At 36.4% G+C, this 25,743-nt stretch overlaps 3 protein-coding genes and 1 long non-coding RNA gene across 5 annotated transcripts; 2 read left to right on the top strand and 2 right to left on the bottom strand.

Moving 5' to 3' along the window:
• Positions 1-662: 662 nt before the first annotated feature.
• Positions 663-8,138, top strand: LOC148919188 (uncharacterized). 2 transcript variants are annotated; one of them, XM_089048863.1, is made up of 9 exons: positions 663-824; positions 1,289-1,499; positions 1,819-1,910; positions 2,141-2,248; positions 3,035-3,141; positions 3,340-3,395; positions 4,018-4,195; positions 6,499-6,789; positions 6,969-8,138. In XM_089048863.1, exons 2-9 carry the CDS (start codon positions 1,314-1,316, stop codon positions 7,871-7,873), a joined length of 1,923 nt encoding a protein of 640 aa, XP_088904989.1. In that variant the 5' UTR covers positions 663-824; positions 1,289-1,313; the 3' UTR covers positions 7,874-8,138. The 2 variants fall into 2 exon arrangements, with proteins under 2 accessions (XP_088904989.1, XP_088904991.1); XM_089048865.1 differs by lacking the exon at positions 663-824 and adding an exon at positions 1,002-1,147.
• Positions 6,634-8,658, bottom strand: LOC148919187 (uncharacterized). The gene is made up of 2 exons (XR_016125359.1): positions 8,395-8,658; positions 6,634-7,835 (listed from the first exon to the last, which is right to left on the bottom strand). It is a non-coding gene; the product is annotated as an uncharacterized LOC148919187 (long non-coding RNA).
• A 2,251-nt stretch (positions 8,659-10,909) lies between these two features.
• LOC148919186 (uncharacterized) lies at positions 10,910-17,099 on the top strand. Its single transcript, XM_089049235.1, has 7 exons — positions 10,910-11,076; positions 11,233-11,325; positions 11,505-11,592; positions 15,347-15,411; positions 16,376-16,444; positions 16,519-16,568; positions 16,669-17,099. Exons 2-7 carry the CDS (start codon positions 11,248-11,250, stop codon positions 16,778-16,780), a joined length of 462 nt encoding a protein of 153 aa, XP_088905361.1. The 5' UTR covers positions 10,910-11,076; positions 11,233-11,247; the 3' UTR covers positions 16,781-17,099.
• Positions 17,100-22,844: 5,745 nt separating this feature from the next.
• Positions 22,845-25,542, bottom strand: LOC103327114 (uncharacterized). Its single transcript, XM_089048943.1, has 2 exons — positions 23,538-25,542; positions 22,845-23,385 (listed from the first exon to the last, which is right to left on the bottom strand). Exons 1-2 carry the CDS (start codon positions 24,475-24,477, stop codon positions 23,039-23,041), a joined length of 1,287 nt encoding a protein of 428 aa, XP_088905069.1. The 5' UTR covers positions 24,478-25,542; the 3' UTR covers positions 22,845-23,038.
• Positions 25,543-25,743: the final 201 nt, after the last annotated feature.

The following is a 25,743-nucleotide window of genomic DNA, read 5'->3' as shown; positions in this document are numbered from 1 at the left end:
GATTTTTGGTGTCTAGTATTTCTTGTTATGATATCATGTCACATGATGATAATAGACCGACAAAGAGATGAAAGACTATTTATTCATTCCTCAAAAAAAGCAGTAACGATAACAATAATACACTTTCTACATCTAATGTTGATACTTCAATTTCTGAGGAACTTACTCAACTCGGATCTCAAATAATTGAACAATGTGTTTGATTTGATATTTAGTTATATTCTATACTTCTTTGTGATATATTTGCTCATAATGTGGCCTTGTTTGATTTATAAAATTTTATTTACATTTTTGTTTCAAGAGAAAAGAAAAACTTATAATATATCTCTTATAAAATTAAAAAAATATTTAACCACTCTTATAAAAATTCCTAAGTCCGCCATTGATCAATTAGTACAACAAAAACTATAAGCACATTAGGGAGAGGGCTGGGTTGGTGGTGGTGGGTTGGTTTGGGTGTGATGGGCTAAGGAGATAGGGTTTATTTGGGTGAAAGTGCATTTGAGACAAATTTTTGGGGGAGGGTATCGGGCTGATTTTATGTTAATTGTTTTTTGGTTTTTAATTCAACAGGCCCAGTTTTATATATAAAAAATTAACCGAGCCCAAAACGACGTCGTTTTGGTCAGGTCACTTGAAAAGGAAAAGGAAAATATGATGCCCGCAAAGGCAGGCCCCAGTACTACCTGCTGCCTCTACAGCAGCTGCGCTCCCATCTACATCCAACCACAAACCACCGGCGACGACGACGACGCCTCCTCCTCTTCGGCGGCGACGACCAATCCTCCTCCTCTCTCTCTCTCGCTCTCCCCCACACCCCACAGGTAAACACTATTGTAGTATTTTTTGATTTCTTATTTCTCTGTTCTATTATTGGCTGTTATTTTATATATTTTCATTGGGTTTTTATTGTTATGGATATTTTAGGAAAAATAGAATTGGAAAGATGTTAAATTTCTTCTGGGTGTTGCTGTCGTTTGATTTTGCTGTTTTCCGTTCTGGCGGAGGAAAATTTCTTTTACTCTCTCTCTGTCTCTATCTTTCTCTCCGCCTCTAGTTTTGAAATTAAACTGCCATCTCCCAGAGGCTTAGCCGCCTAAACCAAACGACCACGTCACTCTTCCTCTCTAGCAACAAGAGCTGCTAGGTTCAGAGCTCAAAATCACAGCCTCTTTTGAATTTTCATCTTGGGAGAACTATTTTTTGTTTCGTATTAAATTTCTGATTGCTATTTTCTCATATGTAATTTGTTTTATCATTAATTGTTACTTTATTAAATCGTTTCTAGAGCCAAAGCGAGTGGAAGTGTTCTGATGGAGGCACTTTTAGGGTTTAAGGAAGAATCAACAGATTATGACCAACTTGTGATATCCAAGCCGTCGTCATCAGCATCCTACAGCTACAAATTAGTGCCGTGGTTGAGCTGGGACGAGTGGCTTTTCGTCGACGAATCTCTCTTTTCGAATTCACCTGAATCTGTGGCCTCCGCTTTAAGAAGAGTAAGAGAACTTTATGTGCTCTTTTTGCTTAGCCCGGAAGCAAATATTTTATTTTAGCATTATATCAGAAATTCCATGTGGATGCTGTTCTGTTTATTTCTCTTTCTTGAAAAAAATTAAAAATAAAAACTCTTTTGGCTGGCTCGCCATGAAATTCTTAGCATGTTGTTGAATATGATTAAATCTTTTTTATTTGCTCCTATAATTTTGTAAACAATGGAGGAAGTTAATTTTTTAGTGGGTTCTGCTTTAAATTGAATTTTCTGGTGGTTTCTGGAAACGGTATTTATGTCTTTCATCTCTGACTTCTTGTTTAAAGATATCAGCATGGAGAAGCAGAGGTTGTCTTCCTGTTGTAATTGAAGTTACGGCGTCGATTATTGAAATTCATCAAAAAGATCCTCACTTTAGGTACCTTTTACCTCCAAATTCTCTGAGCATTTTTTGATCCACTTCTTATATCTTTCTTTTTTTCATCCCCGGTGAGGGGCAGGGGCAGGGGGATACTTAATGCCAAATGTTATTTGCTTTGTGGTTTCTGTTTGTAATTTTATCTCATTTATCGCTTTAAATTCCAACCGAAAATAATGTATTTGTCCTACTTTGGTAACAACTTCATGTATGTGTTTTGTGAATTATAGAAAGGACCAGTCAAATGATGCTTTGGATAATTGCAGAGCAGATCAATCAAGTGATGCTTCACTTTCAGACGAAATGCTGGCCATGTTATATTGTATGGCAATCATGAGGTGTGGATCCTTTAATGTTTTGGTTCTTAAATCCCTCCATTCTTTTATCTAGTCCTTATCATATGGTGATGTGTGGATGAATGTGATTAGTAGTAGTACCATTGTATCCACAGTGCAATAATTTGTAGAAAAAGGTCCTTCATCAACTATTGGTAGTTTGGAGTGGGTTTGAATGGCTGATCAAGAGGTAGACTACTTGTAAGATGCATAGGCTAGTTGCATGGTGTGCTGTATTTTGTGATGTTTACTGGTTCACTGTATGCCTTGTATCTTCACCAATATTGAAATTTTGTTTTGATTGACTAAAATTTTGTAGGCCTTAGAAAGAGCTCCAGCATGATATTAGGGATGCAGGATAGATGTATATGTTCTTATTATTGGTCATTTGGAAGAAAATCCTTGAGCATCCAAAATTCTTGTCAGGAATTTTTCTTAATATATGCATTCAGTGCTTATCTTCAATATAAGATTTCCTTTAAAATGGGTTCTTGTAACATGCAGGATTTTTGTTATAAGTTCTATATCCTGTCACATTCCTGATATTTGTAATATATCAAGATAGTTTATTGTGGATTGCCTCCTTTCAGGGTTTCACATGATTAGGCACAGAACATAGAAATTAAGTATTTGCAATTCATTGGCCATACGAGAATTGGCCTTCATATATATATATATATATATATATATATATCACTCAATATTGTAGGGGTTAATGCTTAACTCACATTTGTTTTTTCCTCCTGTTTATTTGTGTCACATGTTGTTACATGCTATCTTTTTCTAAAGGCTTGTGAATGGTGTTGTTGAGAAGACACGGAAGAAAACAGAGGTTTCAATTGCTGTGGCTGCTGATGCAATTGGCATTCCACGTACACTGATTGATATTCGTCATGGTGAGCAACTCCTACTTTTAATCTGCACATTTATCATTGGTTCATTGATTAAGATTTTTGTAGTCTAGACTACCAGCCATGCCCATTCGACCGAAGCATACTCTTTGAAGTAATCTTTTGAACACTAATGATACCCTTTTGATCTTTGATTTCTTTTCTTCTTCTTTTTTTTCACTTGGTTATTGCTTTGATTTTTAGAGGGATCTCACCGTGAACTTCCCGCACTGGAGGTTGTTCGTAGTGCTTCAGTTAAGGTATGCAGCATGCTTGGTAATTCAAATTTTGTTCCTTCCGATTCTTCTAATGCTTACTCTTTATGATTAGATTTTATGTCCAACACATCTAGTTTATTTTAATAAGTTTCCTACTAAAATTTCATTTGTGTTTGGATTAACTGATTGTGGGTGCTGCACAGAATGGTTGTTTTGTTGATAAGATTTCTGAGTTCTATTAAAAATTGTTACAACTGGCTTTGTTTTTCCTTTCGACTGCAAGAAACAGTTTACAGAAGATATCATGTATTCACTTATTTAACTTGTGGAAAATTCTAAACTATATGACCTAGTTTTATGAATGTAATAATAGGGTATTATTATGAACAATTTATCAGTTTTTGGAAAATATTACCAAGTTATTTTTTAGGAGAAAAGTGGCCTTTCACACTTATCTTAATCCTTTATGGTTTGGAACATGGATAACTACTATGAAACTTGTCAGTGTATGAAATTTTAGATTGAACATGGCTCCACAACTGAAAGTTCATTTATTTCTTTCCATTGTTGTGATGCACTAACATGTATTTACCAATTATATTTGGAAACAAAGAATCAATTTAAATTTGGGATGTTAAACTATATCCATGGTTGGTGTTTTTAGGCCCTTGATTGGTTGAAGTACTACTACTGGGAGCCTCAGAAGAAGGCAATTCCGTTTCATGGTAATGAGACTGCTGACATCAGAACTGAGATAAGGTCGAAATTCCATGAATTGGCTTTCTGCTTAAGAGTTAAGAACACCTCTCCGTCGCTTTCTTCAAAAGTCAAGGAAAAACGTGGTATGAAAAACTTATTTCTTCGAATTATGTTGATTATAGTGCCTAAAATCTTTGATCCATAGGTTGTAATATTTTCCAATGATTTTACAGAGAGTGCAATACGCCCTTGCACCTATGACATATAGAACCTCTCATGTTAATCGCAGCCAGATTTTGTAGGAATTGTACTGTGTCATGTGTCATAATCCAACAATGAAATATATGCTTTGACACTCTTTCTTTTGTCAAGGAATAATCTAGGACTGTTTATTCGGAGTTATTTTCTGAAGATGGAAAAGCACAGTATATGAATGCCCTTAGAATTAGGAAGCTATAATTTTCTAAATTCTTAAATTTATGTTTAGAGTTTGTCTTTTTTCACTACCTTTTGGAGAATATTCTTTTTTAATGAAATGGAAATAGAAATTATCATGGTATGTATTTCGGTCAGCAAACAATCTCACAAACACATGGGAGAGTCAAAATTATGTTGTGTTCTAAGAAAAGGCATTTACACAGCTAAGCTACGGTACAGAACTAATTGTCTACATGTATCATGCACACGATGTATACTTCAGACATATGGATATATTTCATATGTCAGGTTTTAGATTTGGTTACATATTTTATTTGAGTAACCATATGTCTGGTCACTGGATTAGCATTTACTGGGCACTTGCTCCAGTGGGCATAAGTGATGTGCGTGGCAAGCCATGTAGGACAGTGTGTGGAGAAATTCTGTAAAAGTAGGAGTTTTGTTTTAGTTGTATAGTTTACAATGAACATTTATTATTGCATAATGCTTTTCATTGTTTCAAATTTCAATCTGTATATAGGTGGCAGAAGTAGTAAATGGCTTTGTAGGCGTAATAAAGTTTTTCTCACTAATGGCTGGCGAGATCCATTCATCAAAATCTAGACGTAAGATTTATCCCTAATTTTAGTAATTTAGTGGACTTAGGAGGTGGTAATGTGTTTTTGTTGTACACTGTTTGGTTATAGAGGAATGTTTGGTTAGAGAGAGAGAGAGAGAGAGAGAGAGAGAGAGAGAGTCTAGATTTATTTATATTAAACAAAATCTGACTGCAGTTCGGAAGTAATAAGGAAAGTTTGGTCAAATCGTTGGATTAACAGCAAATCCGGTCTTGTACTAGTTGTCGGATTAGCTGAAAAGCATAAATCCTAACTCCACATACCCCTATAAATATAAACCTGGTTGTCATTATATGTTAAAGTAGTCACAAATGCAACCATTGAGTTATAAACAATGTAAGTTTGGTTTGGGTTTTCCCATTTGTAATCTCAACAATGTAACCCCAAAACCAAACCGTCCCAGAACTCAACTTTACCAGAGATTTTCTGTCCCTAACCTGTTCAAAAACATTTCCAAACCTGACATTCATGGGTGGACTAGGTTTGGTCCTGCCAAAATCTGCCTGTTGTTGGCCATAGAAAAACGGTGTTTCCTATTATTATTATTATTTTTAAATACTTCAAAAATGGACGTGTAGTCTATCCCAATTAGATTCGATATAATGGTTTCATTGTTTTTTAAGTCAACTGGATAATGGTGTTGATAGAAGATATGTCTTATATTGTTAAACAATTGGTAATAGTGAGAAATGATATGATCCTTAATGTAGTGAAAAGTATGGAATTGTATAGGTACTAGTGATAGAACAGAGTGCATATTGAGAATCTGTTATAGTTTCAAAAAATAGAATCATGTATCTAGTTCCATTCCCCTCTTTCTTTTTTAAGTTGTGGATGACGTAATGCCATATTTAAAACTTAGTTTCATGTTCCCTCTTGGCTATCTTTTCTGTAATTAGTCATGTCAAGAATTGTGAAGTACTTAGCATATCACATTAATGAGCTAAGAATTGGGCTCCTTTCCTTTGACTAAGGAATGTAGAGGACCTAGTCTTTCACTGTTACTGCCAATCATAATTAGAATGTTTGGAAGCATGTATTAAAGAAAGTCACTTATCTTAAAGTATGCTCAGAGCCGTCTAAATCATGATTGGATGTCCAGTACTAAAGAACAGCAGTCAACATTTGAAAGAAAAATGGGGACGAGCTCAATCTGTCTCTAATGTTTGAAGGATATGTCTTTTAATAATTGCATGTCATATTGGTATGATGGTATCAGTTTCAGAGAAAGTCGCTATTTTTTTGGTAGTATATATTGACAGCCATCTTAAGCACGATTGGATGTCCATTTGAAAGCAAATAGAGAGGATCTCAATCTGTTAGCTAACTTTTGAAGGATGTCTTTAAATACTTGGATGTTTTATATGTTGATTGAGGTACTTTCTTTTCAGGTTCTAAGAAAGACCTTACCAAGATATTGAAAAGTCTTGTAGGGTTGTATGCTTCCTTCTCCTCAGAAGTTGTTTCTGTACTGTTGGAGATCTTGTTGCATGCTATAAATATCTCAGATTCCTCGAAGCTTCCAGTAAACACCCAAAATGGCCCGAGCCTACATATTTCATTGAATGAGTGGAAGCTTGTGATAACAAAATTTTCAATTAAGGAACCAGAGTTACTTCTGGCTCTCCTGAATGCAGCTCTTGATATGTTTGAGACTCAGGAAGCAGTGCTATTTGAGACAGGTAATCACATGACCTGATTTTTCTATGTATTAGTTGCTCCGTATTTAGATATATACTGGTAAACTTATGGCGGGTCTGTGCATGTAATCTAATTATATTTACTTGGTTTCAACTGGACTGATTTTTAATACTGGACATGGGTCAGTGATCGTTGTTGCTGCTTTTGTGAATTTGTTTAGGAGGGGTTCGCACATCATCAGACAGGGCAGAGATACTTCAAGTTGAACACCTCTCTTCTCTGTTTAAGTGGCTGGTTGGGAATTTTGAAGGATTAAAGCCTCATCTTGAAAAAGATTCCGCACCTGAGATCAAAGTTTCTTCAGGAGAAAAAACGATATCGAAAGCAATTCTGATGGAACTCCTACGTAAATGCCTTGTTCTATCAGCTTCTGCTAATAACCAGCTCATGGATTCTGCCGTCCATCTTGCACAACTGACAGGGGACAACTACCTATTGGGAAAACTGAACAAACTCTCTTCATTAGTTTCATCAAATTTGGATGTTACTGAAGAAGATGATTCTCTTAAACATTCAACTAATGTATTTAAGAACGAAGACGAGTCTATAAGTGAAGCAGCAAAGAAGCTAGAGATGATTAAACAGCGCAAAATGAAGAGCAAAGTAGTGAAGAGAACAGATGGTGATGCTGGAAATACTAGCAGATGGGTTCTGGCCAAATCATGGAACCCGTGTCCAATTGGAATGTTGCCTCAAGCTGTTGGATCTTCTGGTTGCCTTCCCGTTCTGGACTTTAATGCTGCCCCAGAAAAGGTTTCTCAGTTACTAGGAAGAAAAGAGAACTGGGAATTGAACCAGTGTAGCGGCAAGAGAGAAGCTAGTTCCGATATACAGCTACTAGATAACAGATGTGTTAAGAAGTTGAGGGAAACAGAGGATGGCTGTGTATCAGATAGTGAGCATGTTTTATCCACAGAAGATGTCAGTGGTCATCTCATGATAGGCGGGGTCTGGAAGAAAGTTGGGGAAGAAGAACTACTTGCCATCAAGTCTGCTGTAAGGATTTGGCCACACAAAAAAAAGCCTGCTGTAAAGATTGGGCCACACCAAAAAGAAAGCCAGTAAGGATACTAATTTAGTCACTGATTTATTCAAAGCTAGGGTAGGTCTAATTTTGGAAGCTTTTGTTAGCATCTATGCAGTTTTGATTTATAGTGGTGATAAATTAGTGACAAGCAGTTTTGATTTATATTTTGTAGTGCACTATGTGATTATCTGGGTTATAAAAGTTGTAACCAGAGTTACATTAGCTGGCGGGTTCTTCTATTTTAGCACTCCGCCAGAGATTTTTTTTTTTTTTAATGTTATTATTATTATTTTTTTTTATTAACTCACCATGGTTTATTTTCACTAAGACACTGGTTTCATTATGTTATTCAATTTTGTGTTCAATGATTTGATATCAGCCGGAACATTTTTCAATCTTATTAATATCAGGAAAAAACTTGGCTCCTTAAAATTGAGGAGCTCCTCTTTACGGTAAATGTGGAAAAAACGAGAAGAAAAAAACAAAATATTGTGAGAAGACAATAAAAAAGACCAAGATTCAATCACACAACAAAGAATCAAAGGTAGGCATGACATACCTGCATCACCAGTCCATCTTCACCGTACTACCAAATCTACAGCACTTCAATTGTGCGGTAAAAGAAGGTACTGCAGGGGCGACCTGAGAACACATCAAGCACAATACACTGGCAATGCAGCACATTGTGTTAGTGTGAGGGTGCACACATGTGATCCCAGGTCGCTCCTGTGGAACCCCTCTACCTCTTTAGCATTAGCATAATAGCTAGCCACACAACTTGGTTCTAGTTTTACTACCACAACTTGGTATCCATGTCTTGCATGTGAACATATTATATAGAACAACTTGATTGAGTACTTCTCTCCATTGTACTACATAAATGGTACGAATAGGATATTAGAATTTCTAGTACAAATCTTCTTTACTTAACCATATGTTTTCCTTCAGAAGAAACTATGCATGACATAAATTGTACTACAATGTGGTACAGCTTGATTTTTTTCCAAAGCTGCTTTGTACTCTTCAATTGCAAGTCTGTCGTACAGTAACTCTAATTGGATTAAGTTTTGTGGTACAATACTTTGCACCTATTCGTCAAAATGCAATGAAGCCTTGGAGAATGACTTTTCTTATTTTTCTTTTTTGCCAAAGCAATATTCTGAATTATTCTAACCTATAGGAGGGAGATTGAATTTGAGTGCAACATGACGTACACGCTACCTTAACCAACTGGCTTAGGCCATCTCTAAATGAGGATTATATCCTCAAATATACCCAAAACTCATCTTCAAGAGTGGGCTATACAAACCGCTACAAAAAAAGAGAGGTCCACATAAAGGACCAATTCCTAATATGAGGGCCACATGTGGCCCTTTTGCTAGCCCGGGCTAAATAATTGGATGAGCCTAGCTGACATCACCTAGCTGTTAGATGACGTCAACTAGCTTTTTTTTTTTTTTTTAAAAAAAATTTTGAAAAATGATTTTTTAAATAAAATTCTTAACTTTTTTGTATAAATACCTACCTCATTCTTACATAATTTCTCACAACATCTTCATCATTTTACATATTATCCTTCCTTAATTTCATCCTTTTACATAATTTCTCACAATCTCTTCATTCTTTTACAAATTATCCTTCATCTTTTTTCATTTCAATTAATTTTTAGGTTTTTTTAAGAACAAAAAAAATATCTAATCATAAATTTATAGGGCTAATCACGTGCCAACACGTGGATATCAAAAATCATATCCTAAAATATTTTCTCTTCTAAAATGTATTTTAATAGGATATAAATAGTAGTTTAATTAAATTAACTAATAAATTTACATAATATACTAAAAATTATTAAAATATTAAATTTAGCCCTTTGTTACTGGAGATGGTTAAAATATAACCTGAACTGACACTATTTCTTATAAAATTATTTTTTAGGAAGCTAAATATAGCACAGAGTTAAATATAACCCTCCCCACCTAGAGCCCTGATTGTTGTGTTTCTTCACTCATGCAATCTTTATTGCTTTAAACCAAAATAAAAAATAAAATAAACTAATAACCCAAGATAAAACCATGTAGAACCCAATATGTGGGAAAATTCCTTGGGGTGACATTGTTAAGAATTCTTTTTCTAAGTGACAAAATTGCACGAAGACAACCATTCTCTCTCTCTTCCTCTCTCGCGGTAAGAACAAATAGCTTCGTTGCTTTTGTTATTTATTTGCTGGTTAGAATTTGCGAGTTCTGTAAGAGTTTTTATCAAAAATAGTCAAAATTTAACCCTCAAATTCATAAATGTCATTTTAAAAAAAAATTCAAATATAGTCAAAAACTCACTTAAATTGACCCAAATGCCCTCTAAATTAAAACCTAACCAAAAAGCATGCTCTTCCAAGCCTTAAGCTACTGAGCACAAGCCTCACTCTTCACCAAGCCTACCCTCAAACACAAGGACACTGCCCCTCGCCAATCACCCTTAATGGAAAGCAAAGTTAATATAGGCAAGTTTGTGTTGTGGGAAGATAGTCTATGAACAACGAGGGCCTTGCAATTTTTCTAGACCTCTTGTGCTGAGGGAAAGCAGCAGCACATATGATGGTTTGCAAGAAAGTTTAACCCCCATATCATATGCAGACTAGCAGTATTTATGATACGAATTTTGCAAGAAAGTTCAACTTTTTTTCTCAATTAAAAATTATCATGTCAAGAAACTGACTTTAACTTTTTTTATTGTAAAAAACTCCCAAAACCCATGAATCAAGCCATAGTCGCAGAGATGATTTTTATTGCTTGGATTTATGAAAACATCGGCTGTTACTTTTCTTCTTCTTTTTGGTAATTACATTGTCATTTTTATAATAGGATTCATAGGCATGATTAAGTTGACGAAGCGAATCTTGTTTTTGTGCTCCTGTTATTTTGGGTTTTAGCTTTTTGGTGTAATTGAGTTATAATTTAGAGGGCGTTTGAGTCAATTTAAGTGAGTTTTTGGCTATATTTGAACGTATTTTAAAAAACTGACATTTATGAATTTATGGATTAAATTTTGGCTATTTTTGATAAAAACTCGTTCTGTAATCCCATTTGTTCTCCTATAAATTAATTTTGGGTTTGAGAAGTAAGTGATTGAATTTAGACTGGGGGTTTTGGGTTTAAGCTAAAAGAAGCGATTTTATCTGTTACCCTTTGATTTCCTCTTCTTCTTCTCTCCGTCTCCAAATTGAAGCGACTGTGCAGTTCTTGTATGTGTTACCGCTTATAAATTTTTATTTGGGAAAGTTATGCATGCAAATGAAAATGGTCCTGTTTTTCAAATTCATATGCTTTTGTATTTGGGAAAATTGTGTATGCCATGAACTGATGCTTGGAACAAATTCATTTGCTTTTGTATTTCATAGGGCGGCTGTGGCAAAATGGGGGAAGGGGGAAATGCAGTTCAAGATTCAGCAGTCCAAACGACATCGTTGGAGAACATTGAGGCCTTGCTGGAGGTAACCCAACTCCCTTTTCCAAAAGTTAATCCTCTTTTCTAAAGTACCCTCTTGTATTGAATGAAAGGATTCAACATATGTGATATATTGTGTTTTGTACAATGAGATGTTTATTGAAATTCATATCCTGCTTTCATGAAATAAATTGTAGTTGGAGATGATCTTTTTGTGTTTGGCAGGCTGCTAGATACGATGACATGGATGACACTGTAAGCTTAGCATCTGCTGGTGTTTCTCTCGATTCTAAGGATTCTCAGGGCCGAACAGGTTATAATTTTTGTTGTTTTATAAATTCATCCCTGTTTTACAATTTTTTTTTGTTATAAAATTTGACATGTGCTAAAAGTGGTAGATATTTTTCTTGTGGCTTATGGTTTTCTCCTCTCTTATTAAAATGTGAAATTTTCTTTTACTAGTTAAGGAATTCATTTGGATTATTAAAGCAATGATAGATTACGCATGAGATAACACTTTGTTGTACCAAGTTGTTCTCTCATCATGCAGAGGTTTTATTTGTTTGCTGCTTTCCTGTGCGTAATCACTTGTGAATTTGTTGAAACTTGGACAGCATCTCCTCAACCTCTTATAGTAGTTGGTCTCAATAACGTAGATACCAGGACAACCAGAGCAATAATTTTTCATGAATTTGCTTATTGAAAATCTGAAGGATATTTATTTGGTTGTCAAATTTGAAATTCAGTAGATAAGTTTCACTTGTATGTGGTCTCAGAGGTTGATGATATTGATATTTGATCTGTGAAGCTTGTGAACGTAAGTAGAGAGGTTGAGGAGATGCAAGGGTGATTTGGGAAGGATAGAGATCTGAAAACCTAATTCTTCTTGGAAGTGAGGAATCAGGTTTTCATTTCCTTGAGAAATAGTTAGGGGTTAGGATAATGCATTGAAGCTGTTAGTTATTTCATTAATCAGTTTAATATTGACAAATCATTTTGACCTCCTTAAAGTGTTTAAATCGGCATACCTTGTATTGCACCAAATTATGATAGCGTCCCATTTCCAAACTATTTTCAACGATTACTAAATCATGCCGTTAGTAGTAATGGGAAGGTCAGTCAAATGGGGTGACATACATTTGAGGATGGTGAGGATTGGATTTGAGGGAGAGGGTTCATTCCTGGGCATCTCTTTGGGGCATCGGTGTAATCAGAGTTTAAGGAGAGCTGTCTTCTGTTTTTTTTTTCCAGATTGGAATGCTATTGTTTCTTATAGCCCTTTGTTGATTTCTTGGGTAAATTTTAGAGTGTATTCAGTGTAGGTAGATGTTGGTCTTGGGTTTCTTTTTCTCCTTTAGAGTGTCGACAAGATGTCCTCTGTATTGTGTAATTTTCTTTTAATAAAGTCTTCTCCCTTTACTCTCTGTCTCTGTCTCTCTCTCTCTCTCTCTCTCTCTCTCTCTCTCTCTCTCAAAATTTCAAAAGACAAGACGTATGTAACAAGGTAATGAGTATGAGTCTGACTACTGTATGGCCTCTTGAACAATCGATTCCAGATTCTGAGGACAACTCATAAAGGTGGAGATTTTCTCTTCAGAGTATTTGGATGGGAGAGTGTGATTGGGTTTGGGGTGAAGATGTTGTTTTGATTGTTCAATCCTATCCTTTTTAGACAGAAAAAATCCTTCCTATCTTTAAAATTTAATCATTTTGAAATTCCTTGTGACTTTAAGATTTCCTCATTATCCCTATTGTAAAGCTAATGCATTTCAAATGGACTATTGAAGCGAATTTAAACTTTAGTGTTTTTGATCCCATGAAAGGTTTAGTCAATATTGTTGATATGAAGGAACAGAATCCTGTGTTGGTTGCTTGGATGGGCAATACCTTTGGATGCTGCTTTGCAAGGTTTCAATAAAATACACCTGGAATATCATCCTCTGGGGTTCTAGTGAAATGATGCTTCTTCGCATGGTTTTGCTTGAAAATATCGTGTTTTAGTTAAATATCATGTGAAATTCTAATCGCGAAGGGATAGATCCAGCTAGAATAGAAGAGGCGGCATTGTAAGGCAACTTGCTGGTGCAATGCCGTATTTGGCATAGGATGTGGCTTTCAGTTGCCTCTTCTTTATTTATCTTTACAGATCCCAGCACATTTGGTTCCTCATCATTTCTTCCCCTGTTTCATCGGCATTTCAACTGGCATTTGACATTGCATATTCAGTTTTAGTTTTTTTTTGGAAGAGTGGCATACTTTTGGGTTCAGCTGAGATTTTATAAATTGGGGGTTAAACCTGAACATTTGTTTTTTGACATTTGGCAATAAAAGTAACTCGCAGTCCTAGATCAAGACTAGGTTTAACTTTGTTACATATAAAACAAACTTAGCTTAAGGATCCCAACCCAACCAAAAAAGGGTCTGAGGCGTGATTTTTAGTGATGCCATCCCAATAAATAAGCCCTATGCAAAGTGCTGTATGAATGGGATGGGAAAAAAATGCTAAAAAGAAGGGGAGAAGAATTGCATCCAAGAAAACCACCCCAACCCTCACTCCGCACCCCCAACTGCTTAAATTCGCTTTCTAGCTCCCATTAATAATTAAATTCTAATTACTTCCAGATTGGATAAGAGAAGATGGAAGCTAGACCCCTCCGGTTTATTCTCCTGTCAATCTCTCTGTTCTCATTTTCAGAATAGTGGTGAAGGGGAGGTTTTCTCTCCGTACACTCAAATTTGGAAGGCCAAGAATCCTCCAAAAGTTAAGATCTTTGTGTGGCAAGCGGTGTTGGGAAAACTAAATACAGGTGATACACTACAGAGACACTGCCCTTCTATGTGCCTTAGCCCTCACTGGTGTGCTCTATGTAATAAGGCAGGGGAGAGTGTGGACCATCTCCTCTTTCATTGCCCTTTCTCTCTAAAGTTGTGGGAGACGTTACTAAAGGAAGTTAACATGGTATGGGCAATACTGGAAGGCTGCTTTGAACTTTTTTCCATCAGATTTGATGCTTTGGGAAGGGGAAAGAAAGCTAAAATTCTTTGGGGCAGTCTGATGCAGGCAGTGGTCTGTAACCTGTGGCTGGAACGTAACGGGAGAATCTTCGAGGATTATAAGGGAGTGGGAGTGGTAGAGTTATGGGATAGAGTGAAGTTTTGGGCTGCCCTTTGGGCATCAACTTCCCTTGCTTTTAAGGATATATCCTATCCTACAATTATGCGCAATCTGCTGGCTGTAGTATTTTAAGGGGTTGTCTTATGTTTGGCTGTTTTATTTTCTGTGTTGAGTGGCCTTGTCTTTGTTTCACCGGCTAGGATTTCTTTCTTTTTGTCTGTGTTCTAAATATCCTCGTTTTTTATCCTTCAAATTTTGAATAAAAAATGTTTCTATTAAAAATAAATTAAATTAAATTAAATTCTAATTAATTAATTAATTTTTGAAATACTTTATGTATAAATCGTGGGCTGAGCTAGATTTGTAGTGTGTAACTGATACACTATTTTTTTCACCAAGTTGACAGATTCTATTATATCCTTGTTTATAAATTGGTTGAAACACGTTACCAAAAAAAAATTGGTTGAAACACCCGACCATAATGAAACTTCATTCCTTGTCAGGAATTAATATTATAACAGACTTCAGAAGTTGATGATTAATGATTATGCATGGCTTGAATCAATGTTATTTATTCCCATATGTCATGCTGCTACGTTTATGGTTTAAGTGAGAAATTCTTATTTCTAAGGTTTATTTTTCTGCAAATGATCTTCTCTTAGTTCTTGGTCAATGGTTTTTCCCCCCCAATTAAACCACAAACAATATGTAGGTATGATGTTCATACATAAGAGAAGATATTTAGTTATCTTATGTTCACACAATCACATACCTATTGAAATGAGAGTTTCTTCTGGGTTGAATTTCAAGACTTAGATGGGGATATTGATGTTATGCATTTTTCTTAATTGTTATATTATACCAAGTGATAATGAAACTTTTGTTCACGCTGAACCACTTTACAAGCTTGTGTAACTGTGTTTGACCGAGGTACTGTGACATTTGATTGCAGCACTACATATGGCTTCTGCTAATGGACATCTTGACATTGTGGAGTATCTTATCAGTAGAGGAGTGGTAAGGTCTTTTAAGTCAATATCTAACATTCTTTTTCTCCTTTTCAAAAAAAATATATATATAACAGTCTTTTAGTTGGAAATTGTGTTTTATTTTCTCTCAAAAAAGATTGTAAAGGAAATCTGTAAGTATCAATCTCATGTTAGAATATAAAGTCAATAGATTTAGGATCTCGATAAAAGGACTTATCAATTGGGTTTTGGTCCCTATTATAGACCTAATGCATTTCAAATGGGTTTTGGATGTGGAGCTTAGATGAATGGCGGATTGGAAGTTAGTGGGAGGAAAGAAAATTGAGGGGTTTGAAGGGAAGGTTGTGCAAGGAATTTTATAGAAGCTAAGTGCTGTTCAGATAGAACCCAAACACTCACAGAGAAGGAGAGAAGAAAATAGTGATTTTCTCACAAGCTATGGCCACCGCCACAATAGCTTGGGGACGCTGGAAGGATGAGCACAATGGCTTTGGAAGGGAAAGTACTTTTTTTTTAATTAAAACTTTTCTTTAGTTGTTATTAATTAGTTAGTGGTGAATTTAAATGTATTTAATATATAAGTTAACCATGGTTAGAGTATAAGACACATTGCTATGGTGGTGATGCTACACCTTGGGTTAAAGTGGTGAACAAAAATGATCTCTTAAATTGTTAGGCAGATGACTCATTGGTTGATTATAAGGGTAGTACGTTGAAATACCAACTAGTTTTCTTCCATATAAAAACTCGCATCTTATAAATGGAGCAACTACTTTAACTGGTATGAAGCACTTTAATGTCTTTTACTCAACAAAAAGGCTTATCGGTTAAGGTTATGATTGTTCTTTGTTTTTTTTCATTTTGAAGCTTAAATTTTATTTATGTTATTTGCATTGTGATATCTGGCAAAAGATTTCTTGCATGTTCTCTGTTCTCGACTTGTGATATGTTATTATGATAAATTATAATAATTTTGTGCTTCTTTGCGTAAGGATCTTAATGCTACAAATGAGGAGATGAATACACCTCTACATTGGGCTTGCCTGAATGGACATGTTGAGGTGAATATTTTGTTTGTTTTGGCACAGTAATATTAACTCATTCTACTTTTTGTCTAACGTTTTTGCCTTTGCAGGTGGTTAAGAAATTGATCTTTGCAGGAGCTAATCTTAGTGTACTAAACAGGTACCCATTTGAACATGTTAACTAACGCCTGACTTTCCTTAACATATAAGATGTGCACTCCTTTTATTATAAGAATGATTGTGGCACTGGTTGTCTTCAGCTATGAGAGGACTCCAATTGATGAAGCTGTGACCAGGGGAAAGATGGATGTTCTTGATGCCATTAATGCAGCAGCTGCCCAAGTAGAGCTGACTGGCGTCAGCATGTCCTAATGTATTGAGTACCTAACGAAAAGTGGGAGCCATGACAAAATTTATAGATGTTATCTTGTAGATTGCAAAGTTTAGATATGAAACTTTTGGTAATAGCTATAGAGGATTGCAACTGTTTGCTAAACTAGTGTGATGCTAATCAGTCTCCATATCTCAAATTTTAATGTGCAGCGCTTCAGTGATGTCAAAAATGAAATGTTGTGTTGTCTATGCCATGGGAAATAATCTGCAGGAATATGTTTCGAACGCATATCTGGATCCCGTGGTTTGGCATAGACTAGAAAATGTTAATTTTAACCAAAGTTGTTTTCAATTCTAAGGTTGGTGTAGCTTTATTTCTTGTGCATCTTTGCAAACCTGCCAAGAGGAAACGATTTAAGCAGGATTTGATGAGCTCTTATTGATGCTAGTGGGGGATAGAGAAAATGGTCCCCAAATTTCTCAGCCTTCCTAAAACCAGACAGATGATGGTGTTCAAGAGATTAAATAGCTAATGAAATCACCAGATCTCAAGTGAAAAATAACATTCTTAAGAGCAATTACGAATGCATCCGAGGTTTTAAAAACATTCTTAGGTCAACTTCTTGCCGATACATAAATCGCCAGATCTTGAATACATTTCTAATCCCCACAACTAGTGGAAACTGTAAATTTGGAAATGTGAGAGGTATCATTGATAATGCCTTTTTCACATAAAAGTCAAAGCATTCACAATAGGCTCCCTAAAATCATCTCCTTAGGCAAATTTTAAGGAGCAATTAGAAAAATACAACTCCAACTATACTCCCTAGCCACCTCCTAAAATAGAGACTTCTAGAAGCTTCTTGATCTGAGGTAAGAAAGGACTTCTAGTGTCTTCTTATAATTTAATACTCATTTATTTTAATAGTATTTTAACCATTTATTTTATGCTAGTATTTTTTTTTTGTTGTTTTTGTGTCTATACTTTATTCAAAAATTGAATTAAAAAATATTAAAATCATTTATGACTCTTTAAATTAGGGAGTATGGTTGGAGTTGAAATTTTATAAAGAGCTCTAAAAATAGCTTTAATATTTTTTGCTAAATTTGAACTAAAAAAATAAAGAACATGATCGTGGATGCTTTCACTTCATGATTTACAATTAGAGTACATGTTGAAAGAAAAAGGAAGCATCACCAAGGAGAATCATAATGTCTCATTGGACAATGGGAATAAAACAAAACCAAAAAGAGAAAAAGAAAAAAAAATCAAATGTCAATGGGTTTTGGTAATAAAAGAAAAGAAAACAAAAGGGTTGTTCATTAGAATGGTATGCCACTAAAAGATAGAGTATCAATACCATCAAAATGATCATAAACAGGAAATTCAATATTAGTGCTCAAAACCTACTTTTCTATTGGACTTTCATTTTATTAAAATGTCAATGAACCTATCAACTTTTTCCTCTTTTCCTTGTGCCTTTTTTTTTTGGTTTCTTTTTTCTCCTAGCTTTTCAGACTAATAAGAAATATTTAAATATTTAAATGTTGTACCAAGCCTGGAATCCAGGAAAAAAGGTGTGTAGGATTCTTCATTCCAAAGATGAAAATTGTGAGGTGAAGCAACAAAAATTATATATATTCTTCTTTCCAATAGTGCATTGTATTGATGCTTTCCAAATTTTCATATAGATGCCATTTTCTTTTGCATAGTATTTCAAGGCAATCAAATATTCTTGAATGTGAAACTTTTACCATAACTGGAAGCAATATGCCCACGCAAAATTAAGTGCTCTGAACCACTGCCACTCTCTTTAAAGGGAATAAAATGAAATTCAATTAGCTCCTTTTTTGTCTTTTTTTCTTTTTTTGCCAAGTTCAATTAGTTCTTTTTTTTTTTTTTAATACAAGCGATAGTCTAAACTACAAGTAGGGGGACCTGATATGGTGCAAGTGACGCCATTGCATAGGGTCCCCAAAAATTTTTTACTTTATATTATATATATATATATATATATTAATATTATAAAAATTGTGTATATACTCCAGCATGCAGCACAATGAAACAAAAGTGTATTTGGTGTAGCTTGTTTTTAGTGCATATCCCTTGGTACAAGACCCAAGTTCGAGTCTTAGTCAGATATCACACCCAAACCAGGAAAAACAAAAAACAAAACAAAAAACCTTTCTTCTACTCAAAAACAAAACCAATATATATATTATGTCTTCTTTCTCTTGAACTCTTAAGTTTTTACCGAACATATTAATATTTAAATTTGTCAATTGAAAACATTAAAAACTTTATGAATTTGATTTGTGATTGTTTGTTATTACGTGCTAATTGATGATGAATTTTAGTTATGAAAAAATTGTTTTATGACATTAAGTCATGGCAATTTTTAATTTTTTTAGAATTTCCATATTATATTATGCGAGGACTCGAGTTGAAGTTTCACACAGGACCTTCAAAATTTCAAGACTGGCCTACAAGGGGTAGGAGGTTTCTCACACACCCTAGCACAATGCCATGAAAGTTCGAACCTGAAATACTGATTTGCAAATCAATGCCATTTTCTACTGAATTAAACCCGTTGGTCAATTAGCTCCCTTTTGTTTAATGAAATTACATTAGTTTACATAGTTTTTCTCTATATTTCTAAAAGTTCGTCAACTTCAACTCATCACGACAAATTTGAAAATAATATTTAACGGTATCCAATCAAAAACTGAATCTCAAACCTTCTTTGGTATCATTCAAAGGTCGATAAAACCTACAATTCTTTTTTGCTTTTTTGTTACAATAAATTGACAATAGAAAGTCTAAGAATAAATATTATTTTCCTCCCTTCTAGCTCAAGACTGCATATCTTGTTCTTGTAGAAAATAAAAGCTAGCTTTACAGGACAAGGAAAAACAATAAAAAAAATCTTTCGATGCTTTCAAAAACGTCAAAATAATATTTAAGAGACCATCCTAAACCCTAATATGCATGAGTCATGACATGCATGGTTCAAATAAACCAAGGATCCATGTGGCTAGGTTTGATTCAGCATTTGGCTAACATGATACAGGTACGCGTTTTCAGATGTGTATATTGGAAGTTCAGTGGTATATAGTGACATGGACTCTGAATCATATATTTTACTTTAGTGAACTGCCATATTACACCACATATCACTAAAAGAAAACATTATTATAGCCAGTTACATCCGTGACACAAGATGATGTCGATAAACCCCACTATTAGTAGTGCCTAATAGCACAATGGGCACGAATAACTGAGACTGTTGGAGATTAGCCACCGATGGTGATTCTAGCCATCTTATCCTAGGGAACACTAGGTCATGTCACTAGAGCTACAAATGGCAAATATTTGCATACATGAAGCCACCACAAACCAGGAAGCGAGGATATGGGTAGGTATAGTTGCGTTAGGTTCTAACAGATATGATGCCAAAAACAAAACCCTGGGCAACCCAAAAACAAAAACAAAAACCCCCTGGACAAGCAAAAAGGGGAAAGGGAATAAGGATATTTTACTTGTAACCCAATCAAAACATCATTACTAACCAGCTTCTTAAGTGATCTAAAAGACAGAATGATTGGCAATAAATCATATCTGCAACCGCACATGGTGGAAATCTCATAGTTTCTAGCCATGGAAAGATCTATATATCATCATAACCTTGTCTAAAAACATATATAGCCTCCGATCGAGAGCCAAATTGCAACATCGACTGCACAGATCTGAAGGATGAACAGCACCCAATTGGAGAAATATAGAATTCAGGAATTGCACATTCAAAATCAAAAGAAAGAAACACGCATCGACTAAGCTTTTTTATATCGAAAAATATAAATACACTACGATTAATCTCTAGAAGGGTATTGCTGTTAGCCTAGGGTGCCTTGATTAGTATTCAGAAAGCACTTCCTTTCTATACCAAATGAATCCAAACGCAAATGAAAACTCTAATCTGTATCTAATGCAGTTTAAATATATGTAGATGACATGCACTAACAAATCTAAATGAATTTTCCTACTGATAAAAAATGAGAAAGTGTTGCAAGGATACTAATTATAAGCATTTAACAATCGGTTTTTTTGTCTGCAAAGAACTTAACAATTTCGACAAAGTGATTAGTCTCTCGAGGTTCCAAGATGAATCTGTCTACTGGGCAAGACTATCACATAATAACAGTAATTAAGCAGACTATGACAAACACTATTATCACATTACAGGTGACTTCACAATTTACATGGAAGAAACAATAAATACAAGCAATTGAGCTATAAATTCATCAATATTTTTCTAAAAGATTACAAATTTAAGTGCAAGTTCCATATTCAGTTCCAACTGATACTCCGGGCAAAAAAATAGTGGACATAGCAGTGATGAGGATTTACATATGTCTGATACGAAAAGCAAAAGGAAACTATAGGCATGTCAAACAAGGGATTAGACTTAGAAAAGGTGATCATGTGCAGCATAGGAAGAATTAATATAAAACAAAAATGAATGTGAATGAAATCCACATGATGAAACCAATCTAGTTTATATATATATTAGTGCAGACAAGCAAGGGGACAGCATGTGGGGGAAAGAGAAAAAAATCTAAGTAGGCAATGAATTTAGACACCCCTTAATTAATCAACATTAGTCAACATTTGTATGCAACGTTATTTCCAACAAAATAAAAACAAGTCACCTATATCCACGGCATCCATCAATCACACAAAGAATAAAGAAAAAAAATCATCAGATGAAGCCAAACAACCATTCTGTACAGCACTTATCCTGCTAGCTAATTAACCACAAATCACATAACACAATAGATTCTAAATTACACTAACTAATGTACGGGGAATCAAACTCAGATGCAAGGGACGGACACAGTGCCTTGTTTCATACATTAGCATTCAATATAGGAGACTAAATTACAAAATACTAATCAATCGTGAAGAATGAATAGAGAATGTTTTCTTTCTTTTTTATTTTTGTGGAAAGTTTATAGAGACTGGTGCGAGAAGCTAGTGCATATAACCATCAAAATTATAAGGAACAAAGGATACATCTGAAGGGATTGATGTTTGTTTTTACAACGAAAAGACTAAAGTTTAAGACAACATAAAGGTTGGATCTATGATGAGAAGCTAGCCTAACTTACCCCCCACATTACAATACAAAAGAGAAACAAGTAAATGATTTGTTGTTCATGAACGCATGCAATTGCACGATTGTCCAAAACAGTGCAGAGAGAGGCTAAAAGTGGTAAAGTGGGTGGAAAAGGACATGCATGAAATGCTTTTTCTTCTTTGGTAACAAATGATGGCAACATTACAACTACTTCTCTCTCATGCCAAAGTCTAAAGCAGCACTAACAAGTCGTCCCACATTTACTTCTGCCTTGATCATGAACAAGCAAGCGGAAAAAGAGAAATCAGCTTGAGCAGTGAAATATTAATTTGGCCCTAATATCGAAAATATATGGCTGGAATAATTAATACATGTCATAGCACATGAATCAATAGTGCACAGAACAGAAGCAAGAAATAGTTGTAGAGCATAAAAGAAATTAATAAGCTTTATATCTACCGCAAATATGTATTTTTTAATGATTTTCTTTTTCTTTTTCTTTTTTCTTTTTATTGGGGTAAAAGAAATAATAAGAAAATACTTTATACTGTAGATTTCACCTTTGACAAGCAACACTACTTTGATGAAAAGAAAGAACAAGAGGAAACAGGCAGATGATAAGAAAGCTATATGCAGCTTCTATATATGGGAAAAGGAAATAAAGAAATGATGATAATAATAATATCCATGGGATTAATGGTATTTTGTATCTTAAAATGCACTTCTTTAGCAAATTACAAGATTTATGTAAGTCGGTTTTGAGTACTTGCTCCCCCGGCCCCAGTCCTGGGTTCGAGTCTCCCTATCCGTGTTGTGTGTGTGAGTTTAGTATATCATCGCCCCACTCAATAGGAAAGGTCCTCAAACAAAAACAAAACAAAAAAAGGATTTATAATCCCCACTTATTAGTGCGATGCAAATGCAACTAACTAACAACTAGAAACCATGAAGCTGAAAACCAATTATAAAGAAGAGAAGAAATTAAACATGTTAATAAAATACTAGTCTCAGTAATTTAATACAAGAAATTAATATTAATCATTAGTAGGACCAAGCAGACGAAAAATTAGACAAGTACAATGTTAATCCTTCCAAGCTAGGTTGTTCATTAACGGATGCAGTACCTAATTAACACCACAGAACTAGGAAGAATATACCATCAATTTATTGGATTACCAAAGTTTGAACCTCCCAGCAATCCTCCACTAGACGCCCCATAAACGTCCGACGTGTCGAGAATCGGGGAAGAAGCCCCGTTTCGTCCACCATTGCCACCACCACTAGTGCCGCCACCACCCCCTAAATGCAATTCGGAGATGTTGGGAAACCCCTCTCTACCTTCAACCCCTTGATCATACAAGAACCCTTTGAACACATGGCCACCAATTTTCACAACTGCCTGATATGCGTACTCATCGTCACCGTCTTCCACCGCGGTCACCCGAACGCACTTGAACACCGCCGGAGCACGTACTTGGCCCGGCAATGACTCCTTGAAACCAGCATCTGCACACATAGATATATTGTACATCTTTATATAGTTGAGGGAATTTAACAAACTAAGTAGAATTTGAAACCCTACTCAAATAATTTCAACTAATTATAAAAGATAGTAGTACTGCTAGTACATTTCATTTAATTCAAGTAATTAAATCAACCTTGGTGACTAGAGCTAGTATCATAGCTTCTAGGGGGGGTGGTGTTTGAAGTGGAAGTATGAGACGTTGTCGTTTGGGAGGCGCCAATGAGCCTAGGCTTCTTGGCACTGGATGTAGACCCAGAATTAGACCCAGCCCCACCTCCAGCCGCACCAGACATCAGCTGCCGCTCTCTCCGCCGAGCTGCCGGGACCCATGTGCTCTTCACATGAGTGGCACAGTCGAACCCCCGGCTTTTGCAGCACGTCCTGCACCGCCTGTGCGTGCAGTCTTTCTTCGCCTGGTTCCCACAATCTTGACACGTCATTGTCGACGCCCCGGAGGCAGCGGCAGAGCCGGAATTCATAACGTTGTTTCCTACTCCGCCGCCGCCACCACCTTGAACCAAGTGGGTCCCGCCGAGACTCGTAGCAGCCAGATCATGTGGAGTTTTCTTGAAGAAGTGGGGCTGGGGCTGCTGCCACAGCTGAATTCCTCCTCCTCCTCCGGCGGTTCGGTTGTTTCGATGCTGGCCGCTGCTCATCATACCCATGCTCATACTCATACCCATTCCCATACCCATACCCATACCCATGCCCATGCCCATGCTCATACCTGTAGGAGTGTGGGCATTATTATCTTCGTCATCGTCGACATTTGAGATATTTGGCGGGGCAAGACAAGGGGTGGTGGTGAGGAGAGGGATGACGCCGACGCCAACCCCGACACCAAGAGCGGTGGCGGGGTTGGTGGAGGCGTTGATGGAATGGTGAGGGTCGGAGGAGGGGGAGAGGAGATTGGGATCGTGGTGGTGGTGGTGGAGGTGGTGATGGTTGTTGTGGTGGTAGGCGGCGGCAGGAGCCACGACGAAGACGTCACGGAGGCCGACCATGCCGGCCATCTCGGGAGGGAGGTGGCTGTAGGGGAGGGGCCTGCTGGGAGGGCCGGAGGAGGGCCACATGGAGCTGGGGGAAGCGGAGGAGGGTCCAGCGGGGGCGGGCCCAGCATTGAAGCCGAGGGAGAGGACGTCGAGGTCGGGGTGGTGGTGGTGGGAGGGGCGTCCGGTGGCTGCGGAGTTGGTGGAGGAAGATGAGCCCACCCAATCTGCAAAGGCACCAGAATCTGAAGGCAGCCTCCTTGTAGTAGCCACAACTGAAGCTCAACCTCTTTCTCAATGTATATTACAAACCCAATTGCTCACAATCTTAATTAGCCCCCCCTTTTTTCCTCAATTGTATATATATTCTTTTCTTCTTCTTCTTCTTCTTGTTGTGAGATTGGGAGAGAGAGAAGGAGAGCGAGCAAGTCAATGTATGGAAGGATGGGTAGCTAATATCTATGTGTGGGTGTTATGTGTTGTAGGTCTCTGAAATTCTATCAGAATTTGGTTGTTAGATCGATGTGAGAATAAAGCTAGGTTCATTTAGAAAGAGAGAGAGAGAAGTTTGTTGGGGGGCTTTCTGGCTTTGCTTGCTGTTTATATACATGGCAGAATAGTGCCTACTGCTGCTGCTGTGCTGCAGCTACTGCTTCTACTGTCACTAGACTGGCTTTTATAAGGAAAAAGGTTGGGTTTTTTTCTGATCAGAAACACAAACAGATTGAGAGAGAGAGAGAGAGAGCTTCTGCTTCTGCTTATCCGCTTATCTGCTTCTGGCCCTTCTGCTTATGGGTGGGGGCCGACCCTCAAAGCCCAGACTGAGTCCACAGGCAGCAGAGAAAAAACAAGACCAAAGCAGCAGCTAGTTAATGCTATGTATCTTCACTCTTCACACTCTTCTGTGTGTGTGTGTGAGAGAGAGAGATAGAGAGAGAGAACTGCAATAACGACCTTTCCTGTGTGTATTTTCTGCTGTTGCTATTGTGCCCAGTGACCTTTCTCTCTCATCATAGATCCATCTCCCTTCTTTTTCTTCTTCTATATCTTCTTCTTCTTCCTCTTTTCCTTCTGCTCTCTCTCTCTCTCTCTCTTTCTCAGCTTCTCAACTTCTTTCCCTTTATCTTTTTCTCTAACTCTCTCCCTAAAAACCCTTCCTCAACATGTTTCCTAGAAAGCCAACTTGAGGTGGGTTCCTCTCTACCTCTCAACTCCCTTCCCTCTCTCTCTCTCTCTCTCTCTCTCTCCAATAATCACTTAGCTGAATAGCAATAGCAAATAGTATAAGATAGTAGGAGGAGAGAGAGAGATATAAATATATATAAAAGTGACAGAGAGAGAGTATAAAGA

The sequence above is a fragment of the Prunus mume genome, linkage group LG3 (genome assembly GCF_029339155.1).
Source record: "Prunus mume cultivar Tortuosa linkage group LG3, ASM2933915v1, whole genome shotgun sequence".
In the NCBI taxonomy this organism is placed as follows: domain Eukaryota; kingdom Viridiplantae; phylum Streptophyta; class Magnoliopsida; order Rosales; family Rosaceae; genus Prunus; species Prunus mume.
This window is presented reverse-complemented; position numbering and strand designations above follow the sequence as displayed.

Excerpts from the sequence above, each read along its gene's own strand:
- LOC148919188 (XM_089048863.1), top strand. The coding sequence starts at position 1,314 with ATGGAGGCACTTTTAGGGTTTAAGGAAGAATCAACAGATTATGACCAA. Across the intron at positions 1,500-1,818 it reads TGGCCTCCGCTTTAAGAAGA|ATATCAGCATGGAGAAGCAG; the intron begins GTAAGAGAACTT and ends TCTTGTTTAAAG. Across the intron at positions 4,196-6,498 it reads AAAAGTCAAGGAAAAACGTG|GTTCTAAGAAAGACCTTACC; the intron begins GTATGAAAAACT and ends CTTTCTTTTCAG.
- LOC148919186 (XM_089049235.1), top strand. The coding sequence starts at position 11,248 with ATGGGGGAAGGGGGAAATGCAGTTCAAGATTCAGCAGTCCAAACGACA. Across the intron at positions 11,326-11,504 it reads ACATTGAGGCCTTGCTGGAG|GCTGCTAGATACGATGACAT; the intron begins GTAACCCAACTC and ends TGTGTTTGGCAG. Across the intron at positions 16,445-16,518 it reads GCCTGAATGGACATGTTGAG|GTGGTTAAGAAATTGATCTT; the intron begins GTGAATATTTTG and ends TTGCCTTTGCAG.
- LOC103327114 (XM_089048943.1), bottom strand. The coding sequence starts at position 24,477 with ATGTGGCCCTCCTCCGGCCCTCCCAGCAGGCCCCTCCCCTACAGCCAC. Across the intron at positions 23,386-23,537 it reads TACTAGCTCTAGTCACCAAG|ATGCTGGTTTCAAGGAGTCA; the intron begins GTTGATTTAATT and ends CTATGTGTGCAG.